The sequence below is a fragment of the Talpa europaea genome (genome assembly GCF_964194135.1).
Source record: "Talpa europaea genome assembly, chromosome: 2".
Taxonomy (NCBI): domain Eukaryota; kingdom Metazoa; phylum Chordata; class Mammalia; order Eulipotyphla; family Talpidae; genus Talpa; species Talpa europaea.
This window is the reverse complement of record NC_140068.1, coordinates 140,093,791-140,114,740: the sequence shown is the minus strand read 5'-3', so window position 1 is coordinate 140,114,740 and position 20,950 is coordinate 140,093,791. Positions and strand designations below refer to the sequence as shown.

The 20,950-nt window shown below is 44.3% G+C and overlaps 2 protein-coding genes across 2 annotated transcripts; both read left to right on the top strand.

Moving 5' to 3' along the window:
• Positions 1–1,899: 1,899 nt before the first annotated feature.
• On the top strand, positions 1,900–14,328 carry LOC311188369 (vomeronasal type-1 receptor 94-like; the record flags this gene model as incomplete). The annotated part of the gene is given in 5 exon segments (XM_084259471.1): positions 1,900–2,004; positions 9,177–9,540; positions 9,543–9,790; positions 11,664–11,753; positions 14,263–14,328. Coding segments are annotated over 5 exon segments (873 nt in total).
• An 8-nt stretch (positions 14,329–14,336) lies between these two features.
• LOC311188368 (vomeronasal type-1 receptor 4-like) lies at positions 14,337–15,233 on the top strand (the record flags this gene model as incomplete). The annotated part of the gene is made up of 1 exon (XM_084259470.1): positions 14,337–15,233. The coding sequence occupies one exon, from the start codon at positions 14,337–14,339 to the stop codon at positions 15,231–15,233; it is 897 nt and encodes a 298-aa protein (XP_084115596.1).
• Between the last annotated feature and the right edge of the window lie 5,717 nt (positions 15,234–20,950).

Sequence of the window (20,950 nt, the reverse complement as noted above, 5' to 3'; positions counted from 1 at the left end):
CCAAGAATTCTCAACAGGCCCAGGAAAGGGCTCTGGGAGAGCAAGAACATTGGGAGGACATGTGACCAGGGGTCACTTGAGCTAAACATGGAGGAAGAAAATCCATATTCAGACATTTGTGCTTTGTAAAGAAACTCCAAGTGGGTAGACTCGGGGGAAGGAGGCAGGAGTGATTGTTTAGAGTTGGTGGCAAAAGGGAACCATTTGGACTGGGGCAGAAGCAGGATTGTCGTTTTTAAATGTGCATTTACTATACCCTAGCCATGGTGCCTAACAAAATACCAAAACAGGGCCTCCCAGGTGGCGCAGCGGTTGAGCACTGGTCTGCAAAGCTGCCCACAGCCTCTGCAGTGCCAGTTCGATCCCCGGCCCCTGGCAAGGGTCCCATATTTTGCATAGACCTCTCCTACCCCGCCCCTGCTGCTCCTTTCAGCAGTGTACTTGTAAGTTTGGCTGTTCTGCTCCCTGCTCTGGCTCTGGTGAATTCTCTCACCCTCCCGCCTTTCTGACGGTACCCAGTGCTTGTATAAATAAATAAAAATACATAAATAAATCTTAAAAAAAATGACAAAACAAATTTGTAGCTACAGTTATTCCCTATACACAGGCATGTACACACAGACATATATAATCAAACTATATGTGACATTTAAAGATTTCTTTGGATCTATCCATATGTGTGTTTTTATTTTGTGTTGAAGTACCATCTACATCGTTGTTTGTATATTGTAAGGATAGAATCTCTCCTGGTGTCCTCACCATCTCACACCCACCACCAAGCACACGGAGTCCTCCACGATATCTCACATTGTTGCCTGTTTCAATGATTACTTTATTTATATGAATGAATAGGGACCCATATTATGGATACACCACCATTTGTTTACCATTTTACCCCCTGAGATACAGAATGGCTGCTTCTGGTTTGACCCCACACTACATAAAGTCCAATGAGCATCTGTGTATAGCGCTTGTGAATACCTGAATTTCCATTTCTCAGGATGAAAGCCCAGGAGTGCATTTGCTGATTTATATGGTGTATGTTGAGTTTATAAACTGCCAAACGATTTTTGTGCGTGGGTATTCCATTTCATATTGCCAACGGCAGCATGTAAATGATCCAGCTACTGCACATCCTTGACAGCATTTTATACGGTCACTGCTTGGGCAATGCTGGACATCATCGGGTGGAATCAGCTCCTGCTCTGCCTGGGGCCAGCTGTTTCTCCACATTCAATATTGTTCCCATTTCTATGGTGATGATACTCAGATGTCATCCAGATGTCAGTGTGACTCACAGCATTTCCTCCAGTCTGAAAACAATGTCAGGGTCTCTTCAACTGGAAAAAGTTTTCATCACTGAGTTTATCTACACATGGCAGGAAGAATCCAGAAGAGAGGAGAATCCAGAATAGAGGAGAATCCAGAAATCTGTGCCTTGATCTGTTCATTCCAAAGAGCTCTGAACCTGCTGGCTTGATCATACTTCTCACACCTGAGGAAGGCCAGAGCTCAGAATGGACTCAGGGGCCAGTACCTGCTGCGGGCACTGCTTGGTGGGCAACTATTGGGGCCCAACCCCAGAAAACCCTCACCTGGCAGATGCACATATAGTCTGTGGGTCAGACCAGAGTCATCAGAATCCCCTGCGGACCCAGATGCCGCTGTCATCCCAAGGGCAGTCTCAGGCTCTGGGCTGGCCACACCACCGGGAGCCGCAAGGCCTGCGATCCCACCCTCTCCCCACTCCAGCACCCACGGGCCCAGCCTCGTCACCAGCGCCCTGTCCAGGAGCAGCAGTGCCATCGCTCAGGTCTCACAGCAGTTTGAGGCCTCTTTCCTCTAATGTGTCCCACAATGTCAGTAGGTGCTAACATTCTGAAATGACCCAAATTAACCATGATTGTTATAACATTTCAGGACAATAGCTCCCAGGATGGACAAGCAACCCCTTTCAACACCAATATTAATACCATGAGACAACGATTCTCAGGAAGTCACCAAGTATATCAAATTGATCCAGTCCATCTAATGTGAAAGGAGACATTCCATGAGGTGTCTCAGGAGCTCCTCTGAGGTTCTACCAAACTTCTTTTAATCACTTAAACAAGGGAAAGACTTACCAAAAGCAATATACAGATTCAATGCTATTCCAATAAAAATTTCAATGACAGTCTTCAAAGAAATAGAACAGTTATTGATGAAATTCATATGGAATCACTAAAAACCCCGAATAGCCAAAGCTCTTCTGAAAAAATAAAGACGGGAATGGAGGCATCACACACCCAGACTTCAAACTATACTACAAAGCCATAATCATCAAAACTTCATGGTACTGGAACAAGAACAGACACACAGACCAATGGAATAGAATAGAAAATCCAGAAATAAACCCACAGATTTATGGTCAACTAATATTTGATGAAGGAGCAAAGAATATGCACTGAAGCAAAGAAAGTTTATTCAATAAATGGTGCTGGGAATACTGGGTCGCTACGTGCAAAAGAATGAAGCTTGACCACTACCTCACACCATGCACAAAAACCAACTCAAAATGGATTAAAGAACTAGACATAAGACCTGAAACCATAAAATACATAGAAGGAAATATAGGCGAAACACTACATGACATGTACCTCAAAGACATCTTTACAGACACATCACCCAAAGCAGTGACAGTGAAGGCAAAGATAAACAGCTGGGACTACATCAAATTAAAGAGCTTCTGCACAGCAAAAGAGACAATAACCAAAACAAAGAGAAACCCCACCTACTGGGAGAAAATTTTTGCACACAACATTAATGATAAAGGACTGATCACAAAAATCTACAAAGAGCTGATGAGACTCAACAAAAACAAAGAAAATAATCCAGTCAAAAAATGGGCAGAAGAGCTAAAAAGAAACTTCTCTGAAGAAGAAATGCAAATGGCCAACAGGCATATGAAAAAATGTTCAACATCACTTGTAATCAGGAAAATGCAAATTAAAACTGCAATGAGATACCATCTCACACCAGTGAGAATGGCACATATTAAAAAAACTAGCAACAACAAATGTTGGCGAGGTTGTGGAGAAAAAGGAATTCTCCTGCACTGCTGGTGGGAGTGCAAACTGGTCCAACCACTATGGAGAGCTGTGTGGAGATTTCTTGAACTACTAAACATAGAGCTTCCATATGATCCAGCAATTCCACTCCTAGGCATTTACCCAAAGGACACAGAAACAGTAATTCCAAAGGGCACCTGCACCCTTATGTTTATAGCAGCACTATTTACAATAGCTAAGCTATGGAAGAAACCCAAATGCCCAAAAATAGATGACTGGATCAAGAAGATGTGGTACACATACACAATGGAATATTACTCAGCAAACAAAAAGATAAACACATACAGTTTGCAGCAACATGGATGGCGCTAGAAGGGATCATGCTCAGAGAAATAAGTCAGAAAGAAAAAGAAAAATACCAGATGGTCTCACTCATAGCAGGAATTTAGAAAACCTAAATAACAGACCAGGAAAAAGACTAATCAATACAAAGTAAAAATCAAAATGAACAAGCAACTATAAACCAGAGACACACTGGTGGGGGGGTGGGGGAGAAGGAGGGGCAGAGAAAGGAGGGACTAGAGTTAAAATAAGGGGAGGTGCAATTGTATGGGGAATATAACTAAAATGAAAATGCATACTTTGTTGCAAAGATGAAAAAAGATGTAAGAATTATATAAAATAAAATATTGAAATTAAAAAAAAGAAAATTAGAAAAAAAAAAAAAACAAGGGAAAGACTACCAGTTATCTAGAATTCAGACTTCTGGGAAGCTTGGTCATAAGCAATGGAAAAAAAAACAATTACCTGTTCTCAACTAGTCTATTATCCCGATGGTGACATCCCAGCGCTTTCTCAGGTCCTCACACTCTCCTAGTCTCCAAAATACCTAAAAATTTTCCCAAATGCCATTTCATCAATGCCCAATAAAACGCCAAAAGTTACCCATTCCCAGTGGATAAATGCCCAGCCAAAGGGAGTCAACCCAGAGCAGGGCCACTGAAGCCCCACAGTGTGCCCAGGTCTAAGGTGCCTTCTAGCAGGAAACCATAAAAAAAAAGCAGGAAAGTCCTGGCAAGTGGGACTAAAAGGAGCAAAATCAGATTAAAAATCAAGTTAGAGGCCTCCCTGGTGGTGCAAGTGGTTAAGTCTTAGCACCACGAAACTATGGGCAGCATCATAGTGATATTTTAGTATCAATAAAGTAGTTTCAAATTTTGTGAAAGGGACTGCTTCTGATGCTCTGATGATTCTTCCGGATTGATCCTGAGCTGTGCTGGTGAGCTGGGGGAAGATGAGGGGGTAGGATGCAGGAGGTGGTGATGATTCCAGGAACCTGGATTTTCCCCCAGCTGTGCTGGGGGAACTGCCCTCTCCCCTGCCTCCCACTCACCACCACACTTTTGCTGTCACTGGGATGAGTGTGTTTGTGGGATGAACAATTAGAAAGCACCAGGGAGGAAAAGCTGCAAGCCTCAGAGATGGATGTTGTGTATAGGAGCCCTGTGCCCCAGCCAGGCCCCACATGTGACACTGACATCTTGACAGCAGGTAGAGTGAGGCTGAGCCTGGGCCTTGGGGAGGAAAAAGGACCTGGCGCTGCTGCTGTGCCAGGCCCTGCCAGATCTCTGGTGCTCCGCTGCCCAGTTGAGTGTCCTGAGCCCTGCAGAGACTGCCTTTGCCTTGGAAGGGAGGCTTCTGGGACAGGGCTGAAGGCCAGGCATGGGGTGGGGTTGTGGGATCCTCTGCACTCAGGGGGAGGAAGGTGACAGGACCAGGGAGGAGAACCCGCCCTTCCAGCTGCCCCAGAGTCATCTGCTCTCTCTGCTGCATAAGGAGCTGTCACGGGGATGTGTTTGCTGTATGTGCCCGAGCTGCCCCCTGAGCTTAGGTGAGGGAAGAAAAGGGGCGGCAGAAGCCAAGGTGTTTCACCAGGTGTGTGGAAGCTCTTACTCCCTGCAGTCTCCTGCACCCCCCAGCTGTGGGCATTTACTGAAGCCATGTGTGTCACTTCTGGTGTTCTTTGTATTTTCCAAATAGAAGGCACATATTTTTTTACTAGGATTTTATTTATTCTAATGTTTTCTTTTTCCCACCCCTAATATACTACAGTACATTATTCCAGAGAATTAAAAAACACTGGTGTGTGCGATACATCACCAATTTAATTAATAGCTGCCTTTTACAAAAAGTGATTCTTCAATGCTTGCTAGACACTCACATAAGTATATATATTGGGAGACCTGGAGGAGGCACATGGGGCAGAGGGACATGGAAAGAAGCTGCGCTTGCATCTTGGTCTTGGACTGGTTGAAACAGATGTGGGTGAGAGGTCCCTGAGAGGTTAACAATGGCAGCTTTTATCTTGACTTTGATTTTATTCCTTCTGTCCCAGATGTGCCAGGTCCCTTCTCTCCCTTTCCTGTAGGTCCCCACCAGGAGTAGTTTTAGACTTGGGGAAACTTTCAGGCCTCAGTGGCCCTACTTTGGGCCAACCCTCTTTGGCTGGGCATTTACCCACGAGGGAATGAGAAACTTTACGTGCTTGATTTGGAAACTTTATTCTTCCCCTTTTCTGTATTGCACACTAATTGCATTAAAGTTACTTTCCAGTAAAGGTCTTCAGCACTAGATTCTGTTTTGTCTCGATGCAGTGGATGGATAGCACCCTTTTAGAGTGGGCCATTTTGGGGGTTCTGGGGTACTCCTCACCCTGCCCTGTAGCATAATGATTCTGCTCAAGCATCTAGAATATGCTCACCCCTCCCAGCCACTTCTTATAGAAAACCCTGACTTGATGTAGATGCAAACTGCATTTTTTTATGCTGAATTGCTGGAAGTAGAGCTTGTGAACATTTATTAAGAATGAATATATGCAGATACCATCTGTATGCCTCCTATTTCCAACAGGCCTCAGATAAGTTTTAAGTGTAGAGCTTTTCTAATTGACATGTCATGTATTCAGGAAATGAAAGACAAATGCCTTATTTTAAAATCTATTATTGTTGATTCAGAGAACAGCCGAAGAAAAATTAGAGCTGAAACAGATAAATACTGAGATCTGGGAAGTGGAAACTTACCATAATTTATAAATCTCACAATGGAAGGACCATGTCATTCACTGGATCAATGGAGGGGTTGAACTTCAAACATCTTCATATGAATGAAACTGTAAAGTCCCCACTAAATGTGTCATCCAATGTGGATTTGTTACAGGTCAGGGAGAGAAGTACCCCAGAACCTCCGGCCTGCCTACTCTAAATTGGTTCTGCCCTTCACTTCATCAACACAAAACATATATGGTCCTCCCTGGTGGCAGTCAGTTGAGCACAGCGCTGTGAAGCTGTCCACAGCCTCTGCAGTGCCAGTTCGATCACCGCCACCAGGGAGATACCCACATGGTGTGGCAGACCTCTCCTGTTTTGCCCTCTGCTCCCCTCAGCAGTGTATTTCAGTTGTCTGCCTATTCTGTTCCCTGTTCTCTCTCTGGTGAATCCTCTCACCCTCCGCACACCTGGCCTGTACCCTGGTTCTTGTATAAAAATAAATAAACCTTTTTTTTAAAAAAAAGACAAAACATATAGACCTTTAATGGAAAGGGACTTTAATACAGTTAGTGAACAATACAGAAAAGACAAAGAATACAGTTTCTAAATCAAGCACCCAAAGTTACCCATCCCCTCACAGGTAAAAGTCTACCCAAATGGAATTGGCCCAGAGCAAGACCTAAAGGCTGCCACAAGTCTAAAGCACCTTCAGGCAGGGACCCACAGAAAAGGGTCAGAAACAACCAGACAAGTTTGGGAGGAAAAGAGAAAAATCAAAATCAAGATAAAAGCTGCTATTGTTAACCTCCCCACAAGTCTCTCACCTACATCTGTTTCAACCAGACCAGGACCAAAAAGCAAGTGCAGTTTCTTCACGTGTCCCTCTGCTGCCTCGGACTCCACAAGGTCTCCTTCTGCCACCGCATTATGCTTCTTTCCTTATCGGTTTCTTCTCCAGTTTCTTCTCCTGCCTGCTCAGCTCCACCCTCCCTTGGATGGGGCAGGAAATCCGGAACCTCCCCCTTTCCTGGGCACCACCCCGTTACAGAATGACCTCTCCAAGTCTTTCAATTATTACACTTGTAACAAAACGTACATCAACTCAAATATCTCTCCAGATTGCCTTTATAAACTCATCTGTGTGATGAACATGCAGATTTACAACCAGAACCACATGCCTCATTTAATAATTGATTCACATGTTTTTTGAGCATTAAATTAAGTGCAAGTACTGTGCTAGATCACTCAGATACTGTACAGAAGGGGAGCTGCTCCCCAGGGCTCCACTGCTGAGTCAGGGAGGGCACAGGTAAATAGGCCATGGCCACAGGCCCAAGGACTCTTGGAAAGTCATCACATAAAATTCTAAGCTGGTGTGTGAAGGGACAGCTTTCGCTCTGTGAGGGTGTGGTTGGTGGCAAGACAGCTCAGCTGGGGGATTTTCTGCACATTTGTTTGGGGGGCGTGGAAGGTAAGAAAGACATATGTAAGAAGGAGAGGAGAACAAACCATGGAGGAAAATATGTTTAGATTTAAGGTTGACAGGCAAAGCCACATATGGTTTGTAAGAGGTGAGCAAAAGGGTCAGGTTGTTGTCCCAAAGCTCATTCTGACTATAACAGAGAAGGAGAATAAAGGAAAAACTGATAACATTCATAAAGTGGTGACAAATCCCACTTTAGGTGGATTGACCAACAGGGTGGGGCTCATCTAAATGAAAAAAGTCACAAGATTTGACAAAGAGATAAAATGAGACCAATCTGAGTCCACAGAACCAGAAGCTGGGATGGGTAATCTTTTTCTGCTAACTTGTTGGGAAGCGCTGGCAGGAGAAGTGACAATGGACTAGGAAAGACAGGAGAAAACATCGCTTCACTCTCATCCACCCTTGCAGAAGATCAGGAATGCAGATTTACCACAGAGTTAGCACCTCCTGGAGGTAGGGGGGTATTGCGGGGATGTTTGACTTTTCTGTACCATTGTGGGGGAGAGGTAATTCACATAAGGTCCTCTGTGAAACTATTCTCACTTAGCCAAGCACAATTCCTTTTTTTTTTTTTTTTAAAGATTTATTTATTTATGCATACAAGAGCTGGGTACAGGCCAGAGGTGTGGGAGATGAGAGGATTCACCAGACACAGAGCAGGGAACGAACAGGCAGACTGACTGAAATACACTGCCAAGGGGAGCAGCAGGGAGGCAGGAGAGGCCTCCTGGCCCATGTGGGTCACCTCCCTGACCAGTCAAACTCCATGCCTTGCTGCAGTGGCTGTGAATAGCTTCGTAGTGCTGTGCTTAACCCCTTGTGCCACCAGGGAGACCCCCAAGTACAATTCTTGCAACTCTTTCTAGCTGCACATTCAAAGTGTCTGAGGAGTGTGTGAGGAATATAAAGAGGAGGCGGGAGAGGCAACAGCAAAATCCACTACTGTGAGGTAATTTACAGGCATGAGCAGTGAAGGAGAAGGAGGCCTTTGAGCTGATCCTCGGCATTGTTGCTGAGAAATCAGCTGGGCGATTTGTTCTTGGCTTAACACTGAGAATAAGGTCATATAAACTTCAGCCGTGGCAGATGCATGGAAAGATCTCTAGAAAGACAGCTGGAGGCACTAGTGTGGCATTTATGAGTGATCTCTGTGTTGGATGTTAAATTGTAATTAACACCACCTTTGTGTCAACAGCAGCAGGAGAAAGAAGAGAGCAAAGATTAATATCCAGGGCACACAAGCAACAAAAATAGGTGCTTTCTCACTTTTTAGAGTTGAAACTATCCTGTCAGTAGAGAGAAAAAGTCAGAGACCTAAAATACGTCCCTTTAACTTACTTTTATGTATTAGCATTTCTTCTAGTTCTGCTCATGAAGCCAGATGACTTGGAATACCTTCCCCCAGGGATTACTCTTCATCCCTCTTCTTGGACATGGGATAGTGGGCAACTTACTTTTATTAGGGGGACATTTATATGCTTTTGTCATGAGTCCTGAGAAAAACCCATTGACTTTATCCATACCCATTTGTTTTTTGCAAATGCAATCGTTTGTACCAATGCCATCACTGATATCACCACAATTTTGGGTTCCCAGAATTTTCTAAGTGCTGTTGGCTGTAGAATTCTGACTTTTCTGGGGAGGGTGGCCCGGGGCCTCTCCATCTGCACCACCTGTCTCCTCAGCGTGGTCCAGGCCATCACCATCAGTCCCAGGACCACCTCCTGGAGAAAGCTCAAGTCAAGGTCTGCATGGCAAGTGCTTCCCTGTCTCCTGCTCCTCTGGGTCTTCAATTTCCTGATCAGCTCTAACCTGCTCTTCTACACCACAGCAGTCCAGAGCCCCAACAGCTCTGTACTTAGACCTGATTTTGCACATTGTGATATGCTTCCATCTGAGCAAATACTGAGGTGGCTTTTCCTCACTCTGATGACTCTGCAGAATGTTGTCTTTCAGAGTCTCTGGACTGGAGCAGCAGGTACATGGCCTTTTGTCTGTGTCAGCATCATAAGTGTGTCCTTTATCTTCAGGCCTCCAGGCTACAAGGAACTCCCAGTCCAGAGATGAGAGCTACTCAGAGTGTCCTCATGCTCATGACCTGCTTCCTTTTCTTTTATTGGGCAGATTTCATTTTCTCCTTCTACATTGGCTCCTTCTTGACAAATAACTACACTGTTTACCATATTAAAATATATCTAGGGCCTCCCCTGGTAGCGCAGGTGGTTGAGCACCATGCTGTGAAGCTGTCAGTAGCTTCTGCAGCGTCAGTTTGATCCCGGCTGGCTGGCGAGGATCCCACATGGCACGGCAGACCTCCTCTCCTGTCTCACCCACTGCTCCCCTTGGCAGTGTACTCTGTGAGTCTGCCTGTTCTGCTCCCTGCTCTGTCTCCGGTAAATCCTCTCACCATCCTGCACATCTGACCTGTACTCTGGTTCTTGTATAAAATAAATAAATAAATCTTTTTAAAAAGTAGGATTTAAAAATAAAATAAAATATATCTAACTTCTGGTTATGCCATTCTCAGCCCCTTAGTGCTGCTGAGCAGGGATGTCCGTGTGGCTAAATGCCGGGTAGGTCAGTGACAGGAGAGGAATCGTTTTTTACCTCCATTCCTCCAGGAAGAAGGGTATATTCATTTTAAGAATTTTGTATCCCAGCATCAAATAAATCAAGACTTATTAGGATAGAGTTATGTTTTTGTTTCCTGGTCGGGGCAATCTCAGTGGTTCAGGAGATCCAGGGGGTGAGAGGATTCTTTCCCTCCTAGTCCCACCATCCCTATCATGTAGCATTTATGTCCCTGCTCACACAATTGGTGACAATCTGTTGATATTTATTTGAAAGAATAAGAAGGAAATATGAATACTTTGTGTATCTACCTATATTTTCCAATAGAAAGATAAATATTTTTTCAAAATGTTGTTTGCAGAGGAAAGTAAGAGTATGGAAAAGATTTAGAGATCTAGGGTCTCAATAAATTTTTTGTAGTCTTGGGCTTAAAAAGCATGTAATTATTTTAAACAAAAAATTACAGATAAAACAAACAGGAAGAAATAATGAGACTAATTTTCTGTTAGTTATGTCAAATGATTTTAGTATAAAAATTTTTGCTGTTTTTTTCCTTGTATTCTTTTTTCCCTTTTTAACTGAAGTAACATTGCTGTGTAACACCATGTATGCAGCACTGGAGCTACCCACATGGCGCCAGGGAGCTACCCACATGGCGCAGCAGACCTCTCCTGTCTTGCCTGCTGCTCCCCTCAGCAGTGTAGTTCAGTCAATCTGCCTGCTCTGTTCCCCACTCTGTCTCTGGTGAGTCCTCTCACCCTCACACCTCTGGTCTGTACCCCAGTTCTTATATGCATAAATTAATAAATCTTTAAAAAAAGTTTAAAGAAAATATAATCTCTCATTTCAATTGGAAGCATGGGTGTGCATTCGGACACACATTTTCATCCTAAAATGTTACAAGTAGATTCTACCTCTGTCTACTATAAAGGTCTAGAAGAACTGACATCTCAATAGCAAGGAACTCTTGCTACCCTGGTTGGTGATGTTCTTTCAGTACAGGGTCCCAGTTTAGAACTCTGAGGGAGAGGGGGAAAGTCACTTCCCCCTCCCCTGGACCTTAAGTGCACAGGCAGAGCAAGGTGCCTCTGCTTCTCTCCAGACCCAAGGTGGAGCCGTGATCAGAGAGCGGAATCTCCAGCGCCAGGCCTCACTGTGTCTGTGCATGAAGAGGACTTGGGAAAGAAAGGAAAGTAACTTACTCTGTGTCTCAGAACAGGCCCCAATTCGAATTGAAGACTGCGAATTTAGGGAAAGTGAAGAGGGCCAGGAATCTCATGGGGGTGCTGGGTCCAGAATCTCATTTTGTTGTTCATCTCTCTGCACATCCTTCCCATCAACATAATTAAACCCTAATTAAGACTGAGAAAAGTTCAGAGTCAAACTATTGTAATTGTGGAGGGACAAGGAAAGTTGTACTTTGGGGACTGAGATTCTGCAGAGGGTTTCCTTCTCCCTGCAGGGTGACAACTTTGAACTTCGAAGCCCTGAGTACGGTTTATGATTGTCAAGAGCTGTGCAAACCCAGCAGGTACTAAGACGGCTCAGGAGCTCACCTGCCAGCAGGACTCTCAAGTAGCTGACTGCACAGCAGCTTCCAGGGTGAGTGCACCTGACCTGCTCTTAGCTTATCCTATGTGCCAGGTAGAGGGTCCTTTCCTGGATTTATCTTGCTTTTCTCTTTGATTAAACCAGAGAGTCCCTCAGAGGGGTCTGTGAGCCAGGATCTTAACTCTTCTTCTGATCTTTAAAACATTATGTTCCTGGGGCTTGAATGATGATGAAGACCAATTGCAGTTTATGTGACTCCAGAGATATTTGAGCACCCGATTTAGGAGGCTCCCTAGCCCCCCAGCACCCCTACCTGCTGTGTACCGGGTAAATCCCAATAAAAGCCTGGAAAAGCCACCAAGGGCTCCTCCTTTACCAGGTCTGCTCAGTCCCTTCCTGCCCCCTACAGCTTTCTGGAGCACTTAGCAATGGGGGTTATTCCCCCCACTTGTCAGGGAGGAAATGGAGACTGAAAAACTAACAGCCATTTCCCCCCAGTCATGAGGCTACTTGGCATCAAAGCTGCAGATGAGCGCAGGTTCAAGCCCTTGAGGCTGCCAGAGACCCACAAACCAGGTAAGCTCCAGCCAGCCCTGAGCTACGGGGAGACTGAGGGGCGCAGGCTTGAAGGTGGCACCAAGTTCAGAGAACACAGGCAAATACAGGGAGTTTGACCAAACCTCCTGGTTTCTTTTGATGGAGATTGTTAGATGCTTGATAGAAAATCTAGATGAGAAACGAGATTGACGAAGTTAGTGGTGAAGGAGGAGACTCTTATCTGGACCGGAAGAGAGACAATCAGCATGGGATGATGCTAAAAGACCAAATCAATCCTGTTGTGACCAGGTTGGAGCAGACACAGGACGAGCTGGCTGTTAATAGCCTGAAAGTCTTGCTCTCCCCAGGCAGCCAAGAAGCTGCAATGGCCATCAGCACCCTCCTTGCAATGACCACTTGTTCATTTTTTTTTAAAGATTTATTTATTTATTTGTTTGTTTGTTTGTTTATTTATTTATTTATACAAGCACTGGGTACAGTCAGAAGCCTGGGAGGGTGAGAGGATTCACCAGAGCCAGAGCGGGGAGCAGAACAGGTAGACTGACGAAATACACTGCTAAGGGGAGCAGCGGGTGCTGCAGGAGAGGTCTGCGCGCCATGTGGGACCCTCGCTGGTGGCCGGGGATCAAGTTGTCGCTGCAGAGGCTGCGGGCAGCCCAGTGCTCAACCACTGCACCACCAGGGGAGGCCCCACTTGTTCATTTTTTAACCCAAGCTGTCCCAATCCACAACCTGCACCTAGCCACTGGGGATCCTAACTCATAAACTCCCTTGTCTCCTGACAGGATCTAGTTGTATTGAATCTGCTTTTCCTAATCCTTCTGGAGAAATAGCCACAATTCCTGAACTGAGCCAGGTTTACCTTAGGGTCCTCAGATTCCTCAGGATGATCACATCTCTCACACACCCCAGTTGGCAGCACTGAGGGGTTCCTCCACATCCTCTCAGGCTGTGTCCTGTCAGTGGAGCTGAGTGTTCAGCTCACATGCTTGTTTTAGGTCTTGACTGATCAGGCTTTAAAAGTTGGATTCCTGCCCCAGTAGGCTTCACAGTTTGATTTGAGTTTGTGAATAAGGGAAACTGATGGGAATTTTGTAAACAGGGAACTCACAGAAAATGTTTGCATTTCAAAAGATAACTATGGAAATATGAACTTGTATGGATCAGGGATATAAGAATTTGAGTCAGGAGAAAAATCAGGAAATCGTCATACTGATCAAAATTTAATATGTAAAGGATGTTGATGGCAATTTCACAAAATGAAATAGAACACACAGAGACATTCAGGTTACATAACCTATTTTAATTCATGACACTGAAATTGAACTTATGTAACATATGAGAGAATTTGGACAAGTAATTTTTTTGCAGGCATGGCACACAGGAAAAAAACTGTTGTAAAATTACTTACTGTGTATTCATCTCTAAGATAGCATTTCAGTCACATAGAATTTCTCACAGGAGTGTCAAGGGGAAAGGAATTGAGCTTTAGTTCTCCCCTAATAGTGGAAAATTGCTGCAGACAGGACAGCCTATGAAGTTCTCTGCCATTAACGAAGACTTGGAGGCTAAATGAATTTGCAGCGGAGGGAGGCTGGGGAGAGCCATCGAGAGCAGCTCTGTCTCTCACTCTCCCAGCCCAAGCTTTTATTGACGATGTGAACAAAGGAACAAAAAAATAGCACGCAATTGTGTTTTTGCTTATACAGATTAATAAGTTACTCCTGGAAACAAGTTTTCCTATTTAGTAGGGAACATGCACACAAATCAGTACATCCTCAGAGAACAGGAGTCAATTCTGGGAAGAAGTTCTGTTTGCAGCACTTTTAAGGTCCTGGAACTCCATATGCAGAGTAAACAGGTATTCTCCAAAAACTCCAGCTCCCTTTAGGGCAGCAGGCTCCCAGCAGAAAATAATTCTGCTCTGTTACATAATTGCTATCTCTCAAGTCAGTGGCCCCTGTACACAGAAAAACCTATGATACCAAATCTTTTTTTACAGATACACATCATTATTGTTGTACTCTCCAAGAAGTGCTTACTGGATCCAACGTTTTTCTGCCCATGAAGTAAGAAATGATTTTGATCATCGTTAAGGGAACAATATTCCTCTTTGTAACTGGACCTGGCATTGTGGGGAACGTCTTTGTTTTAGTGAATTATGTGTGCATTTTCTTTGGGGGCACTAAAAAGAAATCTATACATCTGATCCTCATGCATTTGGCCTTAACAAATATCATCATCCTTTTTTGCAAGATAATTCCCAAGACAACAGCTGTTTTTGGTTTAGGAAACTTCCTCGGTGATCTAGGCTGTCAGCTTTTTGTGTATCTGGAGCGGGTGGCGCGGGGTCTTTCCATCAGCACCAGCGCTCTCCTCACCATGGCCCAAGCTGTCACCATGAGTCCCAGAGGCTCCGTGTGGGCGAGGCTCAAGCCGAGGTCCACCTGGAACATTCTCCCTGTGTTCCCCTTCTTTTGGATACTCAATTCCTTCATAAGCATAAATTTTTTTTATTATAACAGAAACATCAGCAGCTTAAACAAGTCAGATATTGATGGAAGTGACAGCTATTGTGTTTTTGTGGCAGAGAACCAGGTGACCAAGTGGCTGTTTCTGGGCCTCATGGCGCTGCGGGATAGCCTGCTCCTGATGCTCATGGGCGGGGCCAGCACCTACCTGGTGTTTCTCCTGCGCCATCACCACAAGCAGGTGCTCCACCTTAAGAGCTCCAGGCTGCTCTACCAGGCTCCCCCTGAGGTGAGAGCTGCTCAAAGTGTTCTCCTTCTGATGCTTTGCTTTCTTTTCTTTTACTGGACAGAATGTATCGTTTCTTTATATCTCAATTCCTACTTTAAAAATAGATCAGCAGCATTAAATGTTCTAGAAATTCTAGCTCTTGGTTATGCAACTTTCAGTCCACTTGTGCTGATTCACAGAGAACACATGGCTGGATTTTGGCACACTTGTTAAGATTTGAGGGAGTGTCCCTTTGGTATAAAGTTTATAATAACAGTTCTGTTATATTGTGTGTAAAGAAAAAAAGTGTAGGGAAATAACCAGCTAGACATTGTCCTTGAACAAACCTGGTGACCAGCAGCCTGAGCTGACACAGGGACCTAGTCATCTCATTCTCCATCCTGCCACCTTCAAGGAGTGGCTTAAATTCTCCTGTTTATTCCATGATCTTTTACTCCCACATTGTCAGAATAACAACTCTTTTCAAGAGCCTATCAGATACTCATGGATTCCCCCTTTGACTCAGGAATTCCATTCTAGGATGATTGTGCAGATTGCTCGTGTTAGAATTACAGTGCATAAATGAATACTCGTTGCAGGTTTGTTTTTAAAATATAAACTAGGGCGCAGCAGTTGAGCGCTGGGTTGCAAAGCTGCCCACAGCCTCTGCAGCACCGGTTCGATCCCTGGCCGCCAGGCGAGGGTCCCACATGGCGCGCAGATCTTTCCTGCCGCCTGCTGCTCCCCTCAGCAGTGTATCTGTATCGTCAGTCGGCCTGTTCTGTTTCCTGCTCTGGATCTGGTGAATTCTCTCACCCTCCCGCACTTCTGACTGTGCCCAGTGCTTGTATAAATAGATAAATGAATCTTAAAAAATAAAATATAAACTAAATACCAAGCATTAAGGACTATTTTGCTGGATATTTGAAAATCTCCTAGAGGTTCCATCCACACAAAGGGATTCGATTACACCTATGAAAGAATGTGTGAGTTCAAAATGTATTGATATGGAATGATATGCAAAATGTGTTTATAATTAATAGAAGCAAACGGTGGCCTCAGCGGAGAAGGGGTGCCCCGCCGGGGTGCACCGCCCCAAGGATCCAGCCCCTACTGCCCAGCCACCCCCGGCGGCCACGTCAGCTCTTCGCCCGCCCGGCTCGCGCCTTCTGGTGACATCAGCGCCGTGATGTCACCACGCACCCTGCGCGCGAGCATGCGCGTTGGCCGAGTTGAGTCTGTTTAAAACGAATCTCGAATGGGCAGGAATTTTAAATAGAGGAACGCGATTAAAATTGCCGCTTAACTATAGCAGGTAGGAGGCGGAAAGGTAAGTTTTCGAACACACTGGCGCGCCGCAGCCACCTCAGCGCCTCTCCTCACAAGTATTCATATTGTGTTACTGTTATAGAGCAGCCCCGATATTAAACGGGTTCCTGGCTGTGGGTCCTCACCCGCGCGCTTTAAAGAGACTTATGAATACTCTACTACAGACACACACAAAAGGGTTAATAAAAGGTTTATTTACAAGAGAAAAAGAAAATAAGAAAAAGGTACAACTCAGGGAGAAAATAGGGAAATAAAGTCTTTAATGCGTCCTACCCGATCCGACGACCTGGAAACCCAAAGTCACTCTCAGAGCTGACCGGACGCTGCAAGCTGGCCGAGAGCCCAAAATGGAGAGCGAGCCCCCCAAAGCCCACGTGTCTGCCTTTTGTATCCACCTGGCTGCTTAACCCCACCCTCAGGTCCCAGCCACCTTCCCTTTGGTGGTGATGGGATTTGGAGTTCCCAGTGTCTTTGGCTTTGACCTGGGGTGGGGGTGGAGTCCACAAAGCCTATATGGAATTTGCTTTGGGACATCCTTTTCCCCCTAACATTACCAGCAAAATAGAAGCAGGAAAATGAACTTTCCCCCTAACAGTCTTATGTTGGGGACACATGTGTACATGAACAGAAGATGCTCTTTTGTGAAGAACAAAACACATTCCATGTTTTCATGGAATGATATGTTGAATCTCAACCATAGGCACATGGTTTGGGTTTGAGAAATTATTGCTACTCCTAGATTGCAGTTTCAGAGAAATCAGGCAAGATTTTCAAACTTTTAGGGTACAAAGCAAGCAGTTGAATTATAACAAGACTCTCTAATCTGCCTTTCAAACATGGTAGAAATGAGAAGAGGAAAACTCCAGAACACAAATTTTTCTAACAGAATTTAATTAAAAGTTAAATGAAGATGAGTTAAAGAAAGATAGCAAAGTAGACAATGAAAAAATACATTTTCTTCATGCGATGCATCTTACAAATAAGTGATATCATGGTGATTTAAGCTACCCCAGATCATACACACAAATCTTCCAACAATTTCATCTATGTGAGTCATGGGAAATTAAATATTATCGAGGGACAGATTACTTAAAGAAGAACCACATGTAAAACGATATAGGCATGAGTCTAATGTTGTTATAACATATATGGGTAGAGTGTTCCTGTTGAACCCCAGAACTGTGTCCCCGCTGGGGCCTCAATTTCACCACTTTGCAGAGACGGGACGTGCAGGGTCATGCGGGGTCGGCGCTCGGGAGCTTGGAATCGAGTGGCATCCCCGCGGTTCTCTTTTTGGCTTTGGGCAATCGAACACAACACGGTGAGCGTTGGTTGCCCTTGGATCTGACCCTGTCTGTCCCCTGGGGTGATTGGGGATGAACTAACGTGATAATCAGTGTTTGCGGGAATACTGGGAAGCAACTGAGAGAGGCCCTCGCGAAATACTGATTCCTGGGTCCGTCCTAGGATTGTTCACATTGCGCTTTAGAGAAACAGCCCGCTTTGTGAAAGGTTTTGGCGCAGTAAAGAGAGAGAGTCAGGCCTAGTTTCTGAAAGGCGGAGATTTTGTGGCGCCCTATAAAAGCTTCCCCTCAACCCCCAACGGGTCCGACTTCTCAGGCCTCCGTGGGGGTCGGTGATCCTGCCCTAAAACAAAGGGGCAGTGTGCTAACAAAGGAGGAAGGTAACTGTGACCTGGCAGACAGTTGGGGCAGGGGCCCCAATCTGGGACTTCCTGACAAGCAACTAATTCCAGGAAGGGGGGGGGGATTGTGACCCAAGGACCCAAAACAACCCCAGGTGGCCCCATCCAATCAACAAAAGACAGCACAGAGGACTCAATTTCAGGCATATTTTTTCTCCTTAGTTAACCCATGTAAGCCTGACTGCCTGAGCTAGTATAGCAGCAACCATCTGGGTCCCCTCTCTGAGAGGAGAGATTTTGCTTTGGTTGTCTTGCCAATAAAACTATCACTACACACTTGGTCTTGGTGTCAAATTCTTTCCATGTTTGGGACAAGGATGGAGGAGTACTGGCTTCTGGCTGACTCATCCTGGATCCTAACAATGTCTTGAGAGAAGTAACAAATTATTTTTAACTTAAATTTTTTATTCACTTAAAAATAGTTACTTAAAATGTTGAGCAAATCAGAAAAGAGATGTAAAATGAAATTCTACCTACACTGATTCTATTTACCTAGTTTTTCTTAAACCAGGTAAAACTCTTAGTTTCTTTTGTGTTCTTGCAGAGATTAATGATGTCCCTAACAGATAACATCAAGTTAAAAATAATTATATTCCACTTTGAATACAGTCACTCTTGCTCGTTGGTCTAGGGGTATGATTCTCGCTTCGGGTGCGAGAGGTCCTGGGTTCAAATCCCGGATGAGCCCTGTTCCGTTTTCACTCAAGAGGATTTAGGAAATCTAGAAGAGACTTTTCCTAAATATTCTTGCTAAAAGGATTCGCTTCATCACCTTGATCCTGGGATTGTCAGACCCAGGCAGTATTCCATTGGGGTCCTCCTTAGCTGACTGCCTGTTCAGCAACTAACTTCCTCCTTCAGTTAGTATCCTGCCACTGACCACAATATCAACATTCTATCATCTAAATAGATTACAAGCAAAATAATTTGGTTACATAAATGTAAGTAAGGACTGTGGGTTTTACTTTCTTAACTTTGAATCAATGTAAGTATTTGGGTAAAACTGATAGTTCTGGCAAGAAGATACATCATCAAGCTGCTTTGAAAAATACCTGACACTATGTTACTTTTTCAGAGTACAAAATCTTGAAATTAATAATACACACCTTTACATTCAACTTTAATGATGCTTCAGTTTAAAAAAAAAAAAAAGCCTCTATTGTATCTCTTTTGAGTTTTTTTTTAACTCCTCTCCTAGACTTCTCTTTGGTTTTGTTGTACCATGTCCACAAAGCTATGAAATAATATGTATCTTACTACATTGTAATGTGATTACAAACTTATCTTCCTCATGTAACTGTGGCTGTTTGAAGGCAAAGGTTATGCTATTTCTCTTGGTTTCATAACTTTCCAGTGACAGCACAAAGAACAAAACAAAACAGCATTCCCTGGTCATTGGTAATTGGCTCAAAAATTAGGGATATAAGGATGGAGAAATGAAATTAATTTAAAATTTAATTATGAGGTTTTTGAACATTAAAAAGACAGGAAGCATTCAAATAAATAAGGAGACACTGTGTGATTGGTGGCACAAATGGTTAAGGATGGTGTGTTAGTCGAGATTCCCCAAAGAAATGAATCAATAGATATATATAGATATATATAGAGAGAGATAGATTATAAGAATAGGGTCACTCCTTGTGGAGGCTGAGAAGTCCCACAATCTGCTTCCTGCAAGCTGGAGAGCCAGAAAAGCTGGTGTAAATCAGTTGAGTTCAACAATCTAGAGAAACAGGAGCAGGGACATCCCAGGGCAGATGAAAATGGACATCCCAGGTCAAGAAGAAAGAACTCCTCCTCCCTCACTTTTTTGTTCTGTTTGGGTCCCCAATGTATTGGGTGACTCCCACGCACGCTGGTGAGAGATCTCTACTCAAGTCTACTGAAGCAAATACTAATCTGTTCTAGAAACACCCTCACAGGCATATTTAGTTTTATCCACTATCAAACTGATGCACAAAATTAATCAACACAGGGTCTGGAATTTGCTTTCTCTAAATATTCTGTGCTTCCCTCTGAAAGGTCAGAATTGAGGTGAGAAAATGGAATTTTCTCTTATTTCATATTTTATACTTGCCCCCCCAACCTGAAAGAGACCAAGAATATCTATTTGTGCCCTGAATCTGGCTAGTGTTTTACAGCTGCTTCCTGACTTCTAGAAAGAAGCTGCTACAACTGGTGAAATACCCTTCCCCTCCCACTTGCAACCAGTGTTTATTGAGTTCCTACTATGTACAAGGTAGGGACACCCACAATCTCCACATTTCTAAAGAAGCATGACCACATATAAAGAGGGTATCAGGGCTTAAAGGCTAGAATCACCTGATAATGTTGCCAATAGGCTGAGTATTGTGTTCCAGCGATTGAGGAATAATCACAGACACACAGACTAAAGGTTAGCAAGCTCAGGTTTATGGCAAGAAAAGACTCCTGACAGCAGGAAAGGGTCCAAGGGAGGAGCCCATTTAATATTGGGGTTAAGCCTCCTTTTTATAAGCACTTATGGGGGAATTTCCACTGCTATGTCTATTTTTCCACTTTGCCCTATTACCTTCTACCTCAGCCCCCAGATGCTGTGTGAAGCAAACACAAGCTATTGTTTTGTTCCTCACACTCACCTCTTGTTGCTACCAGCCTTTGCCTGCAAACTTTTTTTTTTTTTTTTGCTCCCTCAAGTATCAGCCTCAGGTATTTTGCAACCAGGTCTTGCCAGCCAGCTTGCAGCCAGCTCCCTAGCCAGCCAGTTCTCTGCTCCCTCAATGGGCACCCATATCCAGAGCCTAGCAGGTACAGAATGGACCTAAAGGGAAATAGTTCTGCTTCAAAGTGGAGCGCTTTCCTCTCTCTGGATTCTGGATAGGATGACTGAGGAATTCCTGGCAGGCAACAGTGTGACACTGCAGGGCTCTTGGTGTCA